Consider the following 22,383-nt stretch of genomic DNA (forward strand, 5'->3'; position numbering starts at 1 on the left):
TACTCTCTGTTTACAGAAGAGTAAAAGTGTATCGGTTTGTTCTGAAATTCCAAGAACTGCCAGCCCTGGGGATTCCATATGTGTTTGGATACTGGCTTTTAAGAGAAAATTCAAATTGAGATTGAGGTTATTTTCAAAACTTAAATCTAAAAAAAAAAGAGAAAACTTAGGGTAAACTATATTTATTGTCAAAAAGTTGTTACCAAAAAGGTAGCAGATTATAGACACACAGTTCTTTAGAATTTACATCTAAGGTATAACTGTAGTATTTCTTAAATAGTGATTCTTACAAAAATACATACTTGATTGAAATGATGTGTCTTCGTAGCAAATTAGGTAGTTAGGCACCAGTCACAGCTATCCAAACTGCAGGTGCAGTACCATGAGGACAAAAGGAGCTCCACGGGCATTACCACCTTGACAACTCAGTAGCAGCAGAAATTTTGGATTTCCTCTAAGAAAGTTTGTGCTTATTTACATTTAACATGGTGCATCGTGAGATGTTGTTAGTTTTTAGTCTGCCTCACATAGCTAGCATGGTTTAATGGGAACACTTTTGGGCTTGTGTGACATGAATTTGTCTTGTTTTCTCTCTGTAAGTGTGTGTATATGTGTGTGTGTGTGCGTGTTTTTATATATATATATATATATATATATATATATATATATATATATATATATATATATATATAAATAAAGCTTAGCTCCCATTTCTAGTTTCTACCTTTCATCCACACTAATATCCTGTCTTTGAAATCAGGTATTTGTATTCCTCAAGGTGTTCAGCAACTGACTCCAAACATATAAGCACTTAAAGGCACTGGCTGACTTAGAAAGAAGGCAACTCATCATCTGATGTGTTGGTATGAGTGAAAAGGGACGAGGGTTTTGTATGACTGGAAAATGACAGGTGACTGACAAAGAGTCGGTGCTGAATGGGGAAGGCAAGCATGCGTTGGCACAGCTGGGACGCTGCAGGTGGGAGGGAAGAATGTGCAGTCGCGGAAGAGCACTTTATTAACATCCTCAACCTGCCCCCCGTTATCCAGTCTAGTGATTCTCTCGCTCATCATCAGATGCATGTTTGTTTCAGCAGACACATAGCAAAATCCTCAGCCAATCAGAGACCGAAACATCATTCTTTTTTTAAAAAACCCAACAAACGTGTAGTGAGGAATTTCAGGGAGAAACTAAGAGAATCCAATTACATGAATGCTCATGCCCTTAAAATAGATTCCAAAAGGATGAAATAAGCTGCACTGGTCATTTCACTGAAGCTTGAAAAGTCTCTACTTTCCTCTTTTCATAGATCACACATTCTAACAATATAAGCTGTTAAGTTCTGCTTTTTTTTTTTTCATTGACTGCTATAATTGGAGTTGTGTCAACAGAAATGAAATGTTGCTACGCATCTAGGATGCAGTAAAATTATTCATCTGTGATCTCTGGAATTACTATTATAAAAGGATTATGACTTGCTGAAGGCTCAGATTATGGTTAGCATTTTTTAGGAATAAAAGTTTTTAATCAAGGTATATATATGTATTTTTAAACATAGTATCATTGTGCAATTAATTAATAGACTGCAGTATAGTGTAAACACAACTTTTCAATGCACTGGGAAACCAAAAGATTTATGTGATCCGCTTTATTGTGATACTGGCTTTACTGCAGCAGTCTGGAACTGATCCTGCAATTTCTCTGAGGTATGCCTATAGTTTATAGATAAGTGGTTTTGTAACTTGGATCAAAAACAAAACAAAAAACCTTTGGCAGAATAACTGGTTGGACAAAGAAGACCTGGGGTCCAGAGACTTGATATTTCGTTCCCCTCCCCAGCCTGTGGCAGCCTTGGAAAGGGCTCTCTCATAACCTTCAGTCTCCTGCAATACCTTTCCAAAACTACTGGCTAAAGGGAGCTTGTCAGAAAGCTTGGACATCCAAACAGTATTCGCTGATTGCAAAGCACTGGTCATTAACCAGCATCTACCAGTCATTGGAATTTATAGGCATTACTGCACATATACCAGATACCAACATCACAGTTTGGCTCATTATTCAAAGACAACCAGATCCTTGGAACCTCCAAGGTTGAGAGCATGTACCTGTGATATAAATCGTGACTGTTTAGTGTTAATCAACAAAACTATAAATATCTCTAATTGTGGACAACGGTTAGCTTGTTGTTACCTTGGGACTAGCTGTACCAATTCGATGGCCCCTTTTGGGAGGAAGTCTGTAGTTGAAGATTATACCTTTCTCAGGAGATCACTCTCTTCAGGTAAACCCAGCCTAGCCAAAATATTTACTTGTCTCTGATACTTCTGACAGGTCTAATGAGGCTATGGGGCCTCATTAGTTGTAATTCTTCAGCTTAGTGCTGTATTCTTAGTAAGAATGTGTTGTCCGGAGGCAGTTTACACACACACAAAGCAGGATCAGTCAGGTTGTGTGTACCAGGGTTTCCTTATACCACCAACTGTTGACATTTGGGACTTGACACGTTCTTGCTATAGGGAGCTATTGTAGGATAGTTAGCAATACCCTTGGTCACTAGATGCCAGTATCACTGAATCTCCAGTTGTGAAAATCAAAAAACAATGTCTTCAAACATTGCCAAACCTCCCTCCCCTGAGGGGCTCAATCTTCCCTTCCCCAGTGGCGAACCATTGATTTATGCAGACAAGTCACGTTAATACAGGAGAAAAGCAGTGCTCGCCTCCTTATGCGTGAGTAGGATTACAGAATGTCAGTACTGGAGAGGCAGGTACAAATTAAGAAACAACTCGCTTTGTGGCACAAACAAGGATACTGAGGCTCAGGGGAGTTACATGATATCTTTGTCTATCAAAAACAACACTTTCAACATCATGTCTCAAAGCACATGTCCCACAGTGCTAGCTCCTTAAACTGTTCCTCCAAAAATGGGTTCTTGTGGTCCAATAAGAAACCTCATTCTAATCCTCTTACAAGTAAAGAAAACCCTTGTAATTCTGTTTACACTATGATCTCTCAAAGACTTCTGACCCTGTATCTTCGCTCCGTGTTGAATCCCCATTAACTGGAAGCTGAGCCCAGGTGCCCATAGGGTGTGTACACACAAAGAAACACTCACTCCACCCCACTGCCGTCACAGGGCTGTTAGCCTATCCACTGTACTTCCAAATTCCCTGTGAGGTGTGCTGACTATTCCTGTTTGCAGCGGGAGCATTTATCTGAGGGTAAAAAGCACTGTAAACAGTCTGGCTCACTGATTGGGATGACATTATTTCAAGCAATTCTTCCTGTGCTAGGCACCAAGGTAGTTCCAAAGGAAGGGTTTCTCTGCAGCCCTCTGACCATCACAAACATCCTTCCACCTGGCTTCTGGGTTGTGTGACCCTTTTCCCGCACCTAACCAGTTTCCCCAGAGCAAGAGCTGTGTTTTATTAACCTTTCTATCAATCACCCTGTATAACACATCCAATAAATCCTTTTTGATTGGTTGAGGAGGTAAGATCTTTCTTTTAAAAATGTATTCAATATATGTAACCTTTTCAGAAACTGGTCTTTAAGGAAGAGGCCGGGGTTTAATAAGCACAGACAGGTTCTCCTAGTGGAAACCACATTTACCTGGTCCCTGTAACTCTTTTATAGTTGTCCTTGGAGTACACGGCTAGGATGCTGACACCTGAGCCCATGTTCACCAGCAACATAGGGTACGGGTTATCCAGGCAGTACGGCTTTTTCTGACACAATTCGGGATTTGTGGGATTTTCAAAGTAGTAACATTCCGGCTTGCCGTTGAAGCCAATGGAGTCGACGTAAAGCAGGCCCTGAATCAGACAGTCCAGTTCGTCCAGTTTGTGGAGCTGCAGGTCAGCAATCTGAAAGAGAACAAGCCCATGGGAGGGAGACTGTCACCACCTCAGGGGATGTCCTGGGTTCTTTTCTTTGGTCTTAATGCGTCATGAACGTGAAAGGCATGGAAACATTCTTCTAGCACCGCATTGGGAAATCTTGTGGAGACTCAGTCATTCCAGTGGAAAACCAGCCACTAGCATGTGGGGTGGGTTAAATGCTTGCCCCTAAGATATGCCCATATCTTAGTTTTCAGAACCTGCGACTGTAACCTTATTTGGAAACAAGGTCTTTGCATATGTAATTAAATTAAGGATCCTGAGATGAAGAGAGCATCCTGGGTTATCTGGGTAGCCCTAAGTCCATGGACAACTTCCTGATAAGACACAGGGAAGACTGGATGGACGCAGGGGAGAAGGCCACATGAAGACAGAAGGCAGAGACTGCAGGGCTGCCTGACAGGCCAGGAATGCCAGCAGCCACCAGACGCCAGAAGAGGCAAAACATGGGTTCTGCCCAAGAGTCTCTGAAGCAAGTGTGGTCCTAGCAACACCCTGATTTCGTCTTTCTGGCCTCCAGAACTGTGACTGAATACATTTCTGTGGCTTTAAGCCGCTAGAAGGGTGGTGATTTGTTATAGCAGCCACAGGAAACTAATCCAGCATACCATGGGGTGAAGAGAGTGAGAATGTTCTGGAAGCAGAAAGACTTCTACACTTCCTTGAAAAGATACACAGTCTTGAGGGAGGCACGTGAACCTGGGCTGGGGACAATCTCCTTTGAGCCCAAATAGCCCAGCTCTCCTTTTCCTAGGCGCCAGGCTTTGGAGTTAGAGGGGCCTGACTTTGAATGCTAGCTCTAACACTTAGCTAATTGAGGGATGTGGGGCTAGTTCCTTAACGTCTCAAGCCTCAGTTTCCTCCTCTGTAAAATGGGGATGATACCCACAGCATAGTGTTGTGAAGGCTACATGATAATAACATATAAAATGCTGGGACGTCTCTGGTGGTCCAGTGGCTAACACTCTGCCCTCTCTGTGCATGGGGGCCCAGGTTTGATCCCTGGTCAGGGAACTAAGAGTTCAAATGTCATAAATAAAGGTCCCATGTGCTGCAACTAAGGCCCGGAGCAGCCAAACAAATAAATATCTTAAAAAATAAAATAAAACAAAATGCTTACACATGGCTTGGCAAGTACAAAGGACCTGAAAAACAGTGACTCTTTTACTAATAGCTTAGGTAGTCCCAGAGTGTCCTTTCATGCTCCTGAGGAAAAAACCTCCTTTTCTCCTAGGTACTGGGGGGGAAAAGAAAAGGGGAATGAGTCAACTGAGGGCTAGCCTTAGCAGGCAATGGGTACTTTGCATCCTCAAAAGTTTATTCATGGTCCTGAAGAGTGATATTACTGCTGGTCCAGAAAAAAAAGAAAACAATCTAATATTCACCAACATGAAACTGAATCAACAATGGAAGATAATTTATAGGGTCTAATTTAAATGTTTAAAAATCTCTTTAAGAAAATAATAACTAGTATTTATTGTTTACTATATGCCAAACCCTTATACTAGATCATTTAGTTCTCACAAAAATCCTATGAAGAGGTATCATTATCCTAATGCTATGTTTGAGGCTCATAGACCTGAAGTAACTTTCCCTAAGTGGCACAACTAGCAAATGGCTTGCTGTTCTTCTCCTGTCTTCATTCATAATGAGTCCTGCTTCTGGGATCTGGAAACCACCTCCACGAGAACTATACTTAGATATATTGCCCACAAAGCATCATCTTCATTCTGAAAGTTAATAGCTAGAAGGAAATTTTGGACTTTTTGTCATCTCACTGCTCCAGACAACAAAATCTACTGAAGCTTTATCTGCAGAGCAGAATTAGAATAGGTGGCTAGCAAGATGGTGGACGTTTTCTTTATATACAGGAAAAAGCATTCTAAATAACACATGATGATAAAAAGCAAATTTATCAAATGATCCTGAACATTTCATTTTCCACCAAGTGAAATTCTGGGTGAGATGCATATCATGATTCATGTGTTCGGGGGTAATACTAGAGGTGTAAGACCATCTGGCTGAGCGCCGAAGAACTGATGCTTTTGAACTGTGGTGTTGGAGAAGACTCCTGAGAGTCCCTTGGACTGCAAGGAGATCTAACCAGTCCATTCTGAAGGAGATCAACCCTGGGGTTTCTTTGGAAGGAATGATGCTAAAGCTGAAACTCCAGTACTTTGGCCACCTCATGAGAAGAGTTGACTCACTGGAAAAAACTCTGATGCTGGGAGGGATTGGGGGCAGGAGGAGAAGGGGACAACCGAGGATGAGATGGCTGGATGGCATCACGGACTCAATGGACGTGAGTCTGAGTGAACTCCGGGAGATGGTGATGAACAGGGAGGCCTGGCGTGCTGCGATTCATGGGGTCGCAAAGAGTCGGACACGACTGAGCGACTGAACTGAACTGAAGACCATCTGGAGATCTAAACGCTATAGTGATACATAGCCGTGTAAACCCTGTCTTCTCTTCCTCCCAGACTCCTCAGCTCTATCCACATCTTCCATCGCACTCACAGCAAGGGTCATGTTCTGGCTTGCTTTTTGGTTCACTGGGTGCCCCTGTGCACCATGCTCAAAGGCCTGTCCGTTATAATGGCTTAATAAACATTTCTTAAATAGAACAGGGAAAGTTGTCCCCTCTTAAGTCACCCCACACTGAAGAGTAGCAATTTCATCAGCCAGTCTTGGGGCCATAGGTTAACCTGCTTAAAAATTAATCAGAGGTCCATCAACAATATTGAAAGCCATGCCCAGAACTAACACCACAAACGTGAACAAAGTGTGTCCAGGAGATGTCCTGAAACTGCTCAGGAAAAAGAAAAACCTGTTAAGGCATATAAAGCATGTGACTTTGCTCTGAAAGGAAAGATCTCAACTTTCCCCTCAAAATCACTTTCAAATAATGTGCTATCTGCAAACAGACATCTCTTCTATAGCACTTTACTGAGGGATGGGTATTTGTTTTTATTTATTTTTTCATTGGAGTATAATTGCTTTACAATGTTGTGTTGGTTTCTGCTGTACAACAACGTGAATCACCTATATTGCTTTCCCTTCCTCTTCAGCCTCCTTCCTCCATTCCTCCCACCCCTCTAGGTTGGCACAGAGCTCAGCTCAGCTCTGCACTGAGCTGAGCTCCTGCACTGCGGAGCTGCCTGCCACTAGCTGGCTCTTCTGTGCGTGGCAGTGTATTTACGTCAGTGCTGCTCTCCCAGTTGGTGCCACCCTCTCCTTCCTCCCCACAAGTCCATTCTCTACGTCTTCTTCACTATTCCTGCCCTGCAAATAGGTTCAACAGTATGATGGATATTTCTGAAGCCTGAGGTCAGGCACCCCCCACTGAGAAACAGAAATATTAGTCACTTTCATTGAGACCTATGGAGACCTCCCTCGAAGGTTTTTCTCATCCAGGAAATAGGACAGGCTCCCAAGTGTAAGCCATGAGTCAAATCATTACTTGGACAGAATGTTCAGATCACAGCTACAGAGAAACGCTCTTTTTTTTGGGACTTAGTCTTCTTTATAGTGGGGGTAAACAAAAACAAATGCTGCAGGAGCCAGTAACGGAGTAAAGTCCCTTGATTAAACAAGGGACTTGACTTCTGTTCAAGTGATGGAAGGATGGGGATCGTGGCACACAAGGCAATGCACATGTGTTTAAAATTCACTGCAGCCCACGTGATAATGGGGGCTCAACGTTGCCAAATGATCAGATTTCTCAAGAGTCAGAAATCTAGACTTTTACGTGAAACTTCCAATTTTTAAATGCTGGAAGCTAGTTTAAATTAAATATATATCTATACGTAGAAGGGCACCATAACAGCTGTGAGCTACATCTGACTTCCCACTAATAGGCAGTAAATTCCTATGAATTTTATACGTATTCTTAATGGTGATCTCTATAATGGGTCTTAGATGATGGTAGATCTGAAGTATCAGATGCAGCGAATATGCAGATGAAGCTTCAGCTAAAGTGAACATAACCTTGTCACCAAGGTGTGTTGGTAAATGTTTAACAATTAGCTCTCTGGGAGCAAAAGCCCTGGTTTATAGCATCTACCAATTTCAGTTGTATCATCACTCCCACCATGGCCAGCTTCAAGCTGCCAACACAATGTCACTAAGCACAAAGTTGGGAAGACACAGTGGGTTCTCATGAGCCAACAGGAGCTGACTCCAGCACACCACTGCGTGTAACTCTCCTTAGCACTTTCAGAAAATATGATTTGCAGGACTTCCTGGCAGTCCAACAGTTAAACCCTTCACTTCCACTGCAGTGGGCACCAGGCTCAGTCCCTGATGGGGAACTATGATCCCACATGCCGCATAGTGCAGCCAAGAAGAAAAGAAAGTGTGAGTTTTGCCAGTTCTTAAATCATGAAGTTTAAACTATTCCCCAAACTTAAAAACAAGAAATCAAAATTAGCCCTAAGACTCAAACTCTGCAAATGATGGGGATAAGGGAAGAAATAAAGCAAAAAAAACCCAAAAAACCAAAAAAACTTTTCTTCAAGTTATTACTATGATAAACTAATTCCATTTTACCCATTCCCAGAGTCACCCAAGCAAGCATGGGTGCAATGCGGATTCTCAAATTTTAGGTACCATCAGAACACCTGGAGGCTTTGTTAAATCAGATTGCTGGGCCCCCACTCCCAGAGTTTCTGATTGCCTGTCTGACAATATCCCAAGTGATCCAGATGCTGCTGGTCCTGCGACCACACAGATGTTGGAGCTGAAGAGCTGCTATGAATGCATGATCATACCACAGTACAGTGACAACAGGCCTTCAATAAAATCACAAACTCTCCCCAGTACCAGCTGCCCTAGTTAACTTGCAGGGCTCTTTTCAAGAACCCAATGAGATGGCTGTGTGAAAATGCCTTGGAAAGATGAGTTAGACATGAGTTATACAACTTATACAAGAGGTAAAATAATTCAGTCTTCTTAAGCTGAGATACATTTGGAAACCCATTTCCAAACTGAAGGCTCTAATTTCTCAAAGGAATTCAGTGAGTCCCTGTATGCTGAAATTAGGAAAAAAAAAAAAAAAGGATTATAAGCACAAGACATATTGAGGATACAATTGGAAGAGGTTCTCCTTTTGTGCTTCCCTCTGTCAAAAATAACTAAAAAGCAAAAATTATTATATATAAAAGGCCTGGCGTGCTGCGATTCATGGGGTCGCAAAGAGTCGGACACGACTGAGCGACTGAACTGAACTGAGGCTAAACAAGAAGGTGCTACTGTATAACACAGGGAGCTATTGTCAGTATCCTCTGACAAAACATAATGGAAAAGAATATGAAAAAGAAGCTGTATATGTGTATCTATACAGAGAACCTTTCTGCTGTACAGCAGAAATTAACACACAATTGTAAATCAACCAATGAAAGTCATTCACTCATGTCTGACTCTTGGCGACCCCATGGACTATATATAGTCTATGGAATTCTCCAGGCCAGAATACTGGAGTGGGTAACCTTTCCCTTCTCCAGGGGATCTTCCCAACCCAGGGATTGAACCCAGGTCTCCCGCATTGCAGGCAGATTCTTTACCAGCTGAGCCGGAAGGGAGGCCCCATACTGGAGTGGGTAGCCTATCCCTTCTCCAGGGGATCTTCCCAACCCAGGAACTGAACCAGGGTCTCCTGTATTGCAGGTGGATTCAATTAGATTCAACTAGGAAATCAACTAGACTTCAATACAATAAACCTTCAAAGTAACTAAATAAATAGCTGAATGAATGAATAAATAAATAAATAAATGCATTCATACATACATATGTATGTTCATAAATCTGAAAAAAAAACATCCCAGGAGGTTTCATGCCTGCTCTCTATGGGAGTATGCTATGGACCTACCCCATTATATCACTCTCCTGCCCTTGAGAAATAAGTCACCAAGTTGTTTTTCAAAAAATGAATAAAAATACATCTGTATGATACCCCATACTTTCCAAGGTGCTTTTGCTGACACTGGCTCTATAAGTCATACTGGAAATGGCAGAAAAGGTTATCTTACTAAGCGTAAGAACAATCTGCATATAAAATGGTTGACTCTGAACTACAGATCACACTAGGGGCTCTTTGCTCCTTACACAGGAGAGCTAAGAGAGACCCGAAAGAGTTGAATTTCAAATATGTTTTGTGAGTGAGAAAAAAGGGAGATCAGTCCTGGGTGTTCATTGGAAGGACTGATGTTGAGGCTGAAACTCCAAAGTATATTGATACTTTCTTTTATAGATGGCTGGACTGTTGGCAAGTACTCCAGACTTGCTCCCTGCACCAATCTGTTTATTAGGCTCCAGCAGCCTGAAGGAACAGTTCAGTTCAGTTCAGTTGCTCAGTCATGTCCGACTCTTTGTGACTCCATGAACTGCAGGATGCCTGGCCTCCCTGTCCATCACCAACTCCCAGAGTCCACACAAACCCATGTCCATTGAGTTGATGATGCCATCTAACTACCTCATCCTCTGTCGTCCCCTTCTCCTCCTGCCCTCAATCTTTCCCAGCATCAGGGTCTTTTCAAATGAGTCAGCTCTTTGCACCAGGTGGCCAAAGTATTGGAGTTTCAGCCTCAACATCAGTCCTTCCAATGAACACCCAGGACTGATCTCCTTTAGGATGGACTGGTTGGATTTCCTTGCAGTCCAAGGGATTCTCAAGAGTCTTCTCCTATACCACAGTTCAAAAGCATCAATTCTTTGCTGCTCAGCCTTCTTTATAGTCAAACTCTCACATCCATACATGACTACTGGAAAAACCACAGCCTTGACTAGACGGACCTTTGTTGGCAAAGTAATGTCTCTGCTTTTTAATATGCTGTCTAGGTTGGTCATAATTTTTCTTCCAAGGAGTAAGCGTCTTTTAATTTCATTGCTGCATTCGCCATCTGTAGTGATTTTGGAGCCCAGAAAAATAAAGTCAGCCACTGTTTCCCCATCTATTTCCCATGAAGTGATGGGACCAGATGCCATATCTTAGTTTGCTGAGTGTTGAGCTTTCAGTCAACTTTTTCACTCTCCTCTTTCATGTTCATCAAGAGGCTCTTTAGTTCTTCACTTTCTGCCATAAGGGTGGTGTCATCTGCATATCTGAGGTTACTGATATTTCTCCTGGACAGAGGCTTGTTTTTTTTGGTTAAATAAGTCATGACCTTTCTCCAGTCAGAACCTTGAGAAACACACTTGCTCATGACCAACAGAAATTGAGTAACTTTCTCCCGGGGCATTACCCCAGAGGAGGGATAGAGCCTTTGACGGAGCTTGCTTACATGCTCTAGGTCACCTTGGTTCACTTCGGGCTCCCTAGAAGAGAGGGACACAGGCAATCTTGAGGGATCTGGGGAGCTCATAGCAGTAGCAGTGGGTCAGCATCTGCTGAATCAAAAGTGAGCTAACACTCAGCTCTCACCTAAGGGGGCACTATGAATGCCTCTTCATGGCCCTTTAGCTTTAGTTTCCTTATCCTTGTAGCCACCTTCTGCTGCCTTCTGAAGATGAGGAAACTGAGTCTCACAGGAGGGACATGATTTATCCAAAGGCACCCAGCTAGTTAAATGCAGAAATAGCATTAGAATGCAGGATCAGTGCTTTTTCATTTATGAATCTGTACTTCATTTTCATGCTCCTAGATCTCAACCTTCTCAGTTTCAAAACTCTTCAATTATTAGGCCCCAAAGAGGAGAGTGAAAAAGTTGGCTTAAAGCTCAACATTCAGAAAACGAAGATCATGGCATCCGGTCCCATCACTTCATGGCAAATAGATGGAGAAACAGTGGAAACAGTGGCTGACTTTATTTTTTTGGGCTCCAAAAAATCACTGCAGATGGTGACTGCAGCCATGAAATTAAAAGACACTCCTTGGGAAAAAAGTTATGACCAAGCTAGACAGCATATTAAAAAGTAGAGATATTACTTTGCCAACAAAGGTCCATCTTGTCGAGGCTATGGTTTTTCCAGTAGTCATGTATGGATGTGAGAGCTGGACTATAAAGAAGGCTGAGTGGCAAAGAATTGATGCTTTTGGATTGTGGTGTTGGAGAAGACTCTTGAGAATCCCTTGGACTGCAAGGAAATCCAACCAGTCCATCCTAAGGGAGATCAGTCCTGGGTGTTCATTGGAAGGACTGATGTTGAGGCTGAAACTCCAATACTTTGGCCACCTGATGTGAAGAGCTGACTCATTTGAAAAGACCCTGATGCTGTGAGAGATTGAAGGCAGGAGAAAGGGATGACGACAGAGGGTGAGATGGTTGGATGGCATTACCGAGTCAATGGACATGAGTTTGGGTAAACTCCAGGAGTTGGTGACGGATTGGGAGGCCTGGTGTGCTGCGGTCCATGGGTTCGCAAAGAGTCAGACATGACTGAGCAACTGAACTGAACTGAACTTGGTGGAGAAAAGATTCCATGGATCATTTAAGTAAGCGGCAGCATCAAATTCTGCTGCTGGGTAGGGAACATGGACACAAAAGGAAAAGTCAACACCTGAATATAATCAATCTGATTGAAGGGAATGTTCCAGGGCTCTATTGCTAGCTCTTGTAGAAACTACTTATCAATGAGATAAATGATGCTCTTTTTGATTGTGCAAATAAATCTGCATTAGAGCTTTATTAAATACAATGAATAAGGCATTGATTTATTAATTTATTCATTAATGATAAAATTTCTGGCAAGACTAATCCCAGAATCTTTCAACCCTTCCTTCTTTTATGTTCAAACACTTCTGTTCATTTACATTTCTCTATTATCTCTATTATTTTTCTTTCTTCTCATTATATTCCCTGTCAGATGAACCTAGACAATAAAGAGATTACCTTGACTAAAGAAATGGGGAAATTGGAACACATAGATGTCAGAGATTGCTTAATAAAGAAGTTAGGACTCTACGTCACTCATGCATATCTTCCATTTAGCCAACTCTGTCAAATCTAAATAAGCAACACAGAGGCAGAATATGCTGCCCATCAGGATAAGGTATTATTTATTTATTTGGCTGCACCATGTGGCATATGGGATCCTAGTTCCCTGTCCAGGGATTGAACCCACACCCTCTGGACTAGAATCACAGAGTCTTAACCATTGGACTGCCAAGGATATCCCCAGGATAAGGTACTATTCTTATTATGTAGAACCATACTGCCTGTATCTTATTTATAAAGGAATTTACCTGTAAGTAATATCAAAGATTTCATTTTTTGTTTGTGAGCAAAACTTTTAAAGGGCATTCATAAAACAGAAAAGACACAGAGCAAATGGGCAGAAATAAGTAATCATTTTTAGTAAGATGTATAAAAAGTCTTTCCTGCAGGCCTCAGTCTATGTATTTATGAAACTGGCACAATAATTATGTTTTTCACAAGACTCAAGAGTCTGTGGAAAACTAAAATACTTCAGAAGGTGATTTACATCACCCTGTCTTTAGCACATTGTGCAATACTGAAGAAACAATACTGAAGAAACAGGGCAGCTAATATTTACTGAGCATTGTTAAGTGCCAGGTACTTATTATCCTCCCCCCCAGCCCTATGAAGTAGGAACTATTTTTATTCTCATATAGATGAGGAGGCTGAAGCAGTGAGAGGTGGGGTAAATTTGTCCAAAGTTGCCAAGCCCAGTAACCTAGTTCTTCCATTGGAGACGCCATGCCCATGGGCATGGGAGAGGCTTCCTTTGTTTCTCTAAGACGTGGTTTTGTGGTTTGCACAGGGCTAAAGTGGAAGACGCTCAGGCTGGGAGGCATTGGGGGCAGGAGGAGAAGGGGACGACGGAGGATGAGATGGCTGGATGGCATCACCAACTCGGTGCACATGAGTTTGAGTGAACTCCGGGAGTTGGTGATGGACAGGGAGGACGGGCGTGCTGCGATTCACGGGGGTGGCAAAGAGTCGGACACGACTGAGCGACTGAACTGAACTGAACGCGGACATACCGTTCTGAAATCCTCTTCGAACTTGAAAGCCCCGCCTCCCGTGGCACAGAGCGTGGTGTGCAGGCTGGAGAAGTTCTTCTCGCTGCCCATCTGGATGAACTTGTGCATCGCGCAGCTGGGGAAGCGGATGAAGTGCAGGTTCCCCTTCCGCCCACACATGGTCAAGTTTTTCAGTTCCAGGTGGACGTCTCGGATCCCGGTTTTCCCATAAGCCGTGTTAGAAGTCAAATACTTCCGGATGCTCTTTAGGTTCTCCACCTCCTCCTGCTCTTCTTCAGCTGTAATATCCTTCGGTTCAAAGTACACCAGTTTAACCAGTGTCCCGCCGATATCCATGCCGAACCACGGGAACGCTAGGGGACAGAAAGAGTGGCCATGAATTCTGTACATTCGAGACACAGTCAAGGCTGAAATGCAGTGGTGTGGCTTGTGAATGCGCATTCACCATTTAATTTGCCGGAATTCTACTATAGGTGCCTAAAAGGAGAGACAGGCGAGGTGGAACACACGCTTTAAAATGGTGCCCATGATTCTGCTTTCATCCCACTCCAGAGTTGGCCTCAGAATTGACTATGAGATAAGAATAGGATTCGCTAAGGCAGTCAATTGCTGCTTGCTTCTCAGGGCTCCAGAATGTCACCAAATGGAGTGCAATTTCAATACTTAAAGATACATATTTTGCATACACTCTGGCTCCCAAAAGCTATTTTATCAGAATTTCAGCGAAAGAAACAATGATCTGACACCAGAGGAAATGCTGCTATGCCATCTGTATGTACCAAGAGATGGTATGTTGACCCCTAAGCCTCACGCTCTCTTCCCAGAGCACTCATGGATGATAATTTTCACGGTATATCACGGTGTACAATTTTTGCCTTCAGGAGCTGACTTTTATACAATGTGACTCCACTGCTTCACTCAACAGAATAAATAGGAAGGAGAAAGGAGAGACAGTGGGTTATAAGAGCTGAGGGGCAGACATGATGATTCCAATGGCAACAGGCTTCTCAAAAGAACAGATCGAATTACAACTCAATTCCTTTCTTTACTAAGGAAGAGATTCTCTCTCCATCTCCAGTTGCCCACCCAGAAGTCCTCACCTCAGCCCTGTGTCTCCCTCCATCGATTCTGATTTAATTCTTGGGGAGGACCTAGGCATGAGTATTTTTGTAAGTTCCCCAGACGTTCCAGTTTGCAGGCTTGCAAACTGCTAAACCACAAGAACCATGACCACTGATGGTCAAGCCTACAAATAAGCACAGCTCCTGACCAGGTATACAACACAGAGGCATGTTTTGTGTAATATTTATATATATAAATATATATTTATATTTAATAAATGCTGGAGAGGCTTACCTATGACAAAATGAATTTCCACAGTAATTATTTTTATTGTTATTGTGAGGAATGGGCTGAGCTCCCTGAACAGGCTGACTTTATTTAGAGGCAACCTGGAAAATTAATACTGGACTGTCGAATGCTTTGTAGTAAACCCAGGGCAAACCCAAATGGGAATCTGAAATTTGGAGACCCCTTTTCATCTTCCTCAGTAGCCTGTATGGGCTAAATCGGAACCTTACAGTAAAACTGAGTTTACATTCTAAATCAACTATACTCAGATCTAAACTAAAAAAACACCAAAACTGAGTTTAAAGACTCAAGAAGTTAAAGTGGCTTCTTTCAAAAAGCTTATTTTATTCAGCCCTAGAGAATAGCCATTTGAGCCCTGGTCACATTGTGCACATTATTCCTAGAGATTACATTGCCAGGAACAGAACTAGGACTTAGAGGAAGTCTTCTTTCTAGGCAGCCCCACTATTTAGCCCTTTCCATCGGTACACTGGGAAGGGAGGAGGAAGCCATTCCTGCCTGGAATCTTCTCTCCTGTGCTTCCCTGTTGTCATTTTAGTTCTGATCCATGTTGTCATTTTAGTTCTGATCCAAGCCAGCTACTCCACACTTGGTAAGCGGTAACTCTAATGATAAATCCCAAACTCCCTAAAAGATTAAGAACAGCAGGGACTTCCCTGGTTGGTTCAGTGGCTAAGACTGTGCTCCCAATGCTGGGGGCCTGGGTTCAATCCCAGTGCAGGGAACTAGATCCCACATGCTGCAGCTAAGTGTTCTCATATGCCATAACTAAAGATCCTGTGTGCCTCAATGAAGATCAAAGATCCCTCATGCCACAACTAAGACCTGGTGCAGCTATATAAATAATTTTTTTTTTCAAAAATGTATTAAGAGAAGCAAATTCTGGTAACAAGACTGTTAACAAATGTCCTCTTATCTTTGCAGAAGTTTGCAAAGCAAATCCCACGCAGCTCAGCGTAGACTGGGAAGCTTGCCTATCCTAGCAGGAGAGAACAGAAACCTGGGAACCGTTCATCCCTAGCTCACAGATGATGTTTCTTGGTCTGTTCTCTAAAGATCACTGTCAGCAGGGCCCACAGTGTGCATGCGTGGGTGCTCAGCCACTTCAGCCGTGTCCAACTCTTTGTGATCCCATGAACTGCAGCTCCTCTGTCCATGGGATTCTCCAGGCAAGAATACTAGAGTGGGTTGCCATACCCTCCGCCAGGAGATCTTCCCAACCCAGGAATTGAACCCATGTCTCTTACGCCTACCTGCACTGGCACGAGGGTTCTTTACCACTAGCGCCACCTGGGAAGCCCAACCCACAGTGTAATAGGTAAAGTCCCAATTTAGGATTCTGTTATACACATCTGTGTCTCTTTCCCTGTCTTGCATACAGGGTCATCATTGCCATCTTCCTAAATTCCATATATATGTGTTAGTATACTGTATTGGTGTTTTTCTTTCTGGCTTACTTCACTCTGTATAATCGGCTCCAGTTTCATCCATCTCATCAGAACTGATTCAAATGAATTCTTTTTAACGGCTGAGTAATACTCCATTAACTGCTTCCTAGAAGCAGCAGCCAGTAACTAGCTCACATGAACTCCCTTCACCTCTCTGGATCGCAATTTGCTTATCTGTGAAAGGAGTGGACTGTGTAAGAATGGCCTCCACATCCCTCTCTCCCATAAACTTCCCAAGGATTTTTTTTTTTTAAGAAACACATACACAAAAATCACAACCACCCACAATCAAATAGGCCAACCAGAGCCCTAGTTTTAAACCCCACTGAAATATACTGTGTGTCAACAGGTGCCCGGTTATGCAATCGAGGTTGCAGGTATAATCCATTCTTGTCCAAGTAGGAAAGACACCTACTACTGAATAGGATGGGGGAAGTGTATTCTGGAACACTGCTAGGATAACCATTTTTGACAGACTCTGCCAACATCTATTGAAAGCACACATACATTTTAAAATGCAGTTAATTCCTCTCTTGGACCATATTTTTTAAAGGACCAGCATTTGAGGATGGGTATAAAGAAGTTTACTGCACCCCTTCTTGTTGACTAGTCACCAAGTAGTCTCCAACTCTTTTGTGACCCCATGGACTGAAGCTAGCAAGGCTCCTCTGTCCATGGGATTCTGCAGGCAAGAATACTAGAGTGGATTGCCATTTCCTTCTCCAGGAGATCTTCTTGACCCGGAGATCAAACGCATGTCTCCTGCACTGCAGGCAGATTCTTTAACACTGAGCTACCTGGGAAACCCACTGCACGCCTTACAGCGGCCAAATGTAAGAAAAACAAAAAAGCAAAGACCAAAACAAATTAGAAACAACATCCATGCCCTTTAACAGAGAAACTTCAATAAAGTATGACTTTCCAAACCATGGGATATTAGGCAGACATTAGAAAGAATCAATGAGATCTATACTAGAGATACCCCCCATCTTCCATGAATGAGAAAAACGAGATACTTAGCAGTGTAAATAATTTAACTCCATCTGGTTTGAAAAAAAAAAGGAAGGGAGAAAGGAAAAGAGGAAGGAGGAACAAGGGACAGTGAGCAGGAAGATGGAAGGCAGACCCCAAGTGTTTATGATTATATGAGCCCATAGGAAGGTAGGGAAGGCCACCCCTTCAGGTTGTTTATATTGTCGGAGGATGGTGGGATAAGTAGATTGTATAGGTAGAGGCTGGAAGTCAGAGAAAAGCATGAGAAAATTCTATACTTAGGACTTTTAGTACATGAAGAAGTAAAATAAGAATTGAGTGATAATGGAAACTAAGACATCTTAGTGCAGAATGGATAGAACAAGTTGTATGTCACCCAGAAAAGCTCCTGTGGCCTTTATATGGTTAGCTGTTGTTAATTTAAGTACAGGCAACTGAAAAGAGGTCTCCCTTTTTAAAATGTGTCTAGGGACAGCTAAGCATTTTATAAATTATTTATAATTCCAGTTTCTTTCTCCTGCGTCACCTCCTCCATTTCAAAGCTTTTGTTAGCAACTCAGCAAAACAGTGGGGGAAAGTGCAGAGTTTTGAAAATTCAGTTAAATGTCATATCAGCAGCTTGGGTTAAGGTAAAAGGGAATAAGGATCGGAAAACTATAGTTTAAACGGCAATAGAAATTGCTTTCACTTACTATATTCATTCCTTACCTTCATAAAAAATTAAATGCCTTTCTATTCACATTTTAATGCTTTTATAGGATACTATCATATTTTAAATGTTCAATTTTATTTATCTTCCTGATATCAAGGGCTACCTAAACTATAGTTCCCATATACAAGCTGTGGTTGGAGACAGAGAGAAAGGGAAAAAAGAAATCCGAATGCAGTCACCATCCATGACTCATGTTTTCTTTAATCCAGGGTATGCAGATGCTTTGATAAATTCAGCTGAACCACTGGTATGGGGAGGGAGGAGGGAGGGGGGTTCAGGATGGGGAACACGTGTATACCTGTGGCAGATTCATGCTGATGTATGGCAAAACCGATACAATATTGTAAAGTAATTAACCTCCAATTAAAATAAATTTTATTTTTTTTAAAAAGAATCTCCTCTGTGTTTGCCAGAGGTGATGCTCCTTCTAGATACAGAAGTCTGCACTCACTCTTTACTCCTCCCTTTTAAACCCAGATGCTTTTTTTTTTTTTTTTAGTTCCGAAGCCTCTAGATCAAGAGGTCCCACACCTAGAGTTGATGTTGAAATGACTTTGTTTCACCCCCTAATCTAGTGCCAACTGTGCATCATCTAGGTTCTTTGACTGGGTGGGACCGTGGGGTTCTCTCCTTTGGGGAGGAGATGAGTATTTCCTGTGGAGGAAGGAGAGTGAGCCAAATACCTGGGAATCAGAACAGCACCTTGTGGTGGTCACCAGTGCTGCTGGTCCTCTTCCCCCCGGCCCGCGGGGTCACACTGCAGGTCCCGGCCGCTTTCTAATGGAGCTGGGCAACGTGCCTAATCTGGCTAGTGAGTTGGGAATGGAAATGGTGTGTGTTACTTTCAGGCGAGAACACTTAGGGCGAGTGTCAGAGCCTGCAGAACTCCTTTCCTGTTACCATAACCAGCAGAATTCAAGATAATGTTTGTTCCATCAGCCCGGATGTAGAATGAAGATGAGGCAGACCAAAGCCCCGGTCACTGTCAATGGACTTACAGTGTAAAGGAGAAATAAACCTTTGTTGTTTAAAGGTACTGAGATTTGGGGGTTTTTACTGCAGGATGATGAAACGGTAACCCACTCCAGTATTCTTGCCTGGAGAATCCCATGGACAGAGGAGCCTGGAGGCTACAATCCATAGAGTCACAAAAGGTAGGACACTACTGAAGCGGCTTATCCCCACTGCAGGATGATCTTCCCCGTCCTGACTATTATAACTTTCCATGAAAATCTTTGGCTGGTTTTTCCCCTGGAACCCTCCCTCGTTCCTGTAGAACCAGATCTAGGGACTGTCAATATTGTTGATAAACATGTGGTTGTTGAGTGTTAATAAAAAGGTATGTTGGCTCTGCAGCACTTATTTGCCTGAAAACTTTTCCAAGCACAAATCTGAATTGGTCATCTGATAGTAGTGAAAACCCTGAAATGAAGCTATATTCTACATGGCATGGTGAAAATATTTTTAAAATTTTATTGGTGGTCAATGGCTTTAAGACAAAGCCTATTTCTTAAAGACCTTCTCAGAACACTAGAATAGTCTCTGAGCGGGTACTTATGCTTCCTGCAGTAAATTGCAAGGGTTACACAGTGAGTTTCTAACAGTATAAGTGAGTAAAGACTGAGAAGAATCCAAAATCAAACAGAGAGAGGTTTCCTACCAGTCAAACAAACAACAATAAAGAGCTAACTAAGGGAGCCTGGCATGAGAAAATCCACCTCCTTTCAAACAACCGACAGAGCTTTAAGGTGTTTCTGGTGAGGGAGGTTTCCTTCCGTCTTTATTTCGTCATGTATGTAAAGTAGGTGCTCAGTATTCAAGATCAGTCCCCCTGTGCGCAGGTTTGACTCAGCAACCTGCTGCTGTCAGGACAGTTTCATAGTTTTCCCTAGGTTCACCAAGTTGAAATTTGTTGTAATAACTGTGAATAGGGAGCAAAAGGACTGAGTTTCTTTCCCCACTCTTTGTTAAAAGATTGTCAAGCAAACTAATAAATAGGTGGGAAAGACATTTGAGGATTGTGTAATCAACAGAAAAGAGACTTTTCAAGTACTTTGGAAGATATTTTTATACTATGTGAATACCGATTATGTTCAAGTTGCCTAAGGACTTCTGCAAGTTAAAAACACCACCAGTAACAACTTTAATTTAGATCCAAACTGTATAATACAAACTGTATTTCTTTAAAAATTTCCTCAGTGCTAGCCACCCCCTTCACTGTGTCTAAATTTGATTGACAGCATAATGAAATTCTCTGCTAATGTATTCACGGAAGCATTGAACTCTAAGAGGTGGAAGGGATCTTTGGTCAAATTCAACACTTTGTTTACAGATAACAAAACTGAGGTTTGGAAAGATCAAGGGATTACCCAAGATTGATCACAGTAGGTAACAGAAACTATTTTCAGTTTCATGAGCCCACATGTTCCCCATTTTGCTAGGCTGGTCTGAGTTGAGTTGTCAATCACAGACAATGATTGTAGGCAAGCTTTTTTCTTGAGCCATTTACAAATCTGTAAGATGAAGTAGACTAACCCAACTAAGTGAAAGTGAAGTTGCTCAGTCGTGTCTGACTCTTTGTGACCCCATGGATACCAGGCTCCTCCATCTGTGGGATTTTCTAGGCAAGAGTACTGGAGTGGGTTGCCATTTTCTTCTCCAGGGATTCTTCCCGGCCCAGGGATCGAATCCAGGTCTCCTGCATTGTAGACAGACGCTTTACCAATTCTTACATTTCATCATCCCAATTACACATATACAAAGTCCTCCAAAAGTATAGCTTTAACAGCATAAAATGTAAGAGTTGAAAACCTAAGAACTATTTAAGGGCCTTGAAGAAAATGGTAAATGTAAAATTTAATAAAAGGGTTTCCATAACATTGTGAAGAAACCCATAATTATTGTACACAGAGCAGTCTGCTAAACATTAAATACTCTATGCAAATAAACTTAAGTCATGGTTTCTTTTAAATTAATGCATACCAGATTTCTTGAAATTTTAGTCACATTGCAACCCACTCCAGTATTCTTGCCTAGAGAATCCCCATGGACAGAGGAACCTGGCAAGCTACAGTCCATGGGGTTGCAAAGAGTTAGACATGACTGAGCGACTTAGCACAGCACACCACAAAGGTATCAGAACACAAGCATTTCCAGAGTAGGAATGGGAATATAAATGGTTGCAATCCTTCCTCTGGGCTATTTGGAAATTTATACTAAAAAGCACCAGATTCCTATGCCCTTTGATACACTGGTTCCACTTTACCCTATAGAAATAATTACACATGCATTCAAAAATTTATCTTAAAAATCATAAGTTTTACAGCTACTACTACTGAGGAAATAAATTTCATGTCCAAAAATAAAAGGTTGGTTATAGATGATTATCCATTAACACAAAGGAACAATATATCACCATCAAAGTAATTTTATAAGATAGCAATTAATGACATGAGGAGAATGTTCATTATATATTATTAGGTGAAAAGTACGGGTGATTAAGTGGCACATTTTGTATGATTACCGTTTTGTGTAAAAATTAAACAGTTACTTGTTCCCAGAAAAGAAAACTAGAAACTTCAGGCCAAAATGTTAACAGGCATTATGGATAGTGTGTGCTAAGTCACTTCAGTCCTTTGCAACTCTGCAACTCCATGGGCCATAGCCCACCAGGCTCCTCTGTTCGAATACTGGAGTGGGTTGCTGTGCCCTCCTCCAGGGGATCTTCCTGACCCAGGGATTGAATCCACATCTCTTATGCCTACCTGCACTGGCAGGCAGGTTCTTTACCACTAGCACCATGTGGGAAGCCCATTATAGTGGGCTTATGGTTTTATTCTTATGGCTTTGCTGATAGGATGTTTTTCAGTTTTTACAATCAATATGTTTAATCATCATAAGCAGAGTTATTTTAAAAGTCTCAATCAAAACTTCTTTGTAATGATGCAAAAGCAAAAAAAAAATGTTTTAATTTCACTTCAATGAACAGAGAGCAGATCTCTGGTCTTACTCATGAAAAGT

At 42.1% G+C, this 22,383-nt stretch overlaps 1 protein-coding gene across 4 annotated transcripts in view; it reads right to left on the minus strand.

Moving 5' to 3' along the window:
* PANK1 (pantothenate kinase 1) overlaps positions 1–22,383 on the minus strand; it is a 111,421-nt gene that overhangs the window by 11,433 nt on the left and 77,605 nt on the right. For all 4 annotated transcript variants that reach the window (XM_069567953.1, XM_069567954.1, XM_069567951.1 and 1 more), the window contains 2 exons: positions 13,840–14,192; positions 3,613–3,866 (listed from right to left, as the gene is read on the minus strand). In XM_069567953.1, coding sequence (XP_069424054.1) covers positions 3,613–3,866; positions 13,840–14,175 — 590 coding nt within the window. In that variant the 5' untranslated portion in view covers positions 14,176–14,192. The remainder of the gene's footprint in view (positions 1–3,612; positions 3,867–13,839; positions 14,193–22,383) is intronic.

This window comes from Ovis canadensis, chromosome 22 (genome assembly GCF_042477335.2).
Source record: "Ovis canadensis isolate MfBH-ARS-UI-01 breed Bighorn chromosome 22, ARS-UI_OviCan_v2, whole genome shotgun sequence".
NCBI lineage: Eukaryota > Metazoa > Chordata > Mammalia > Artiodactyla > Bovidae > Ovis > Ovis canadensis.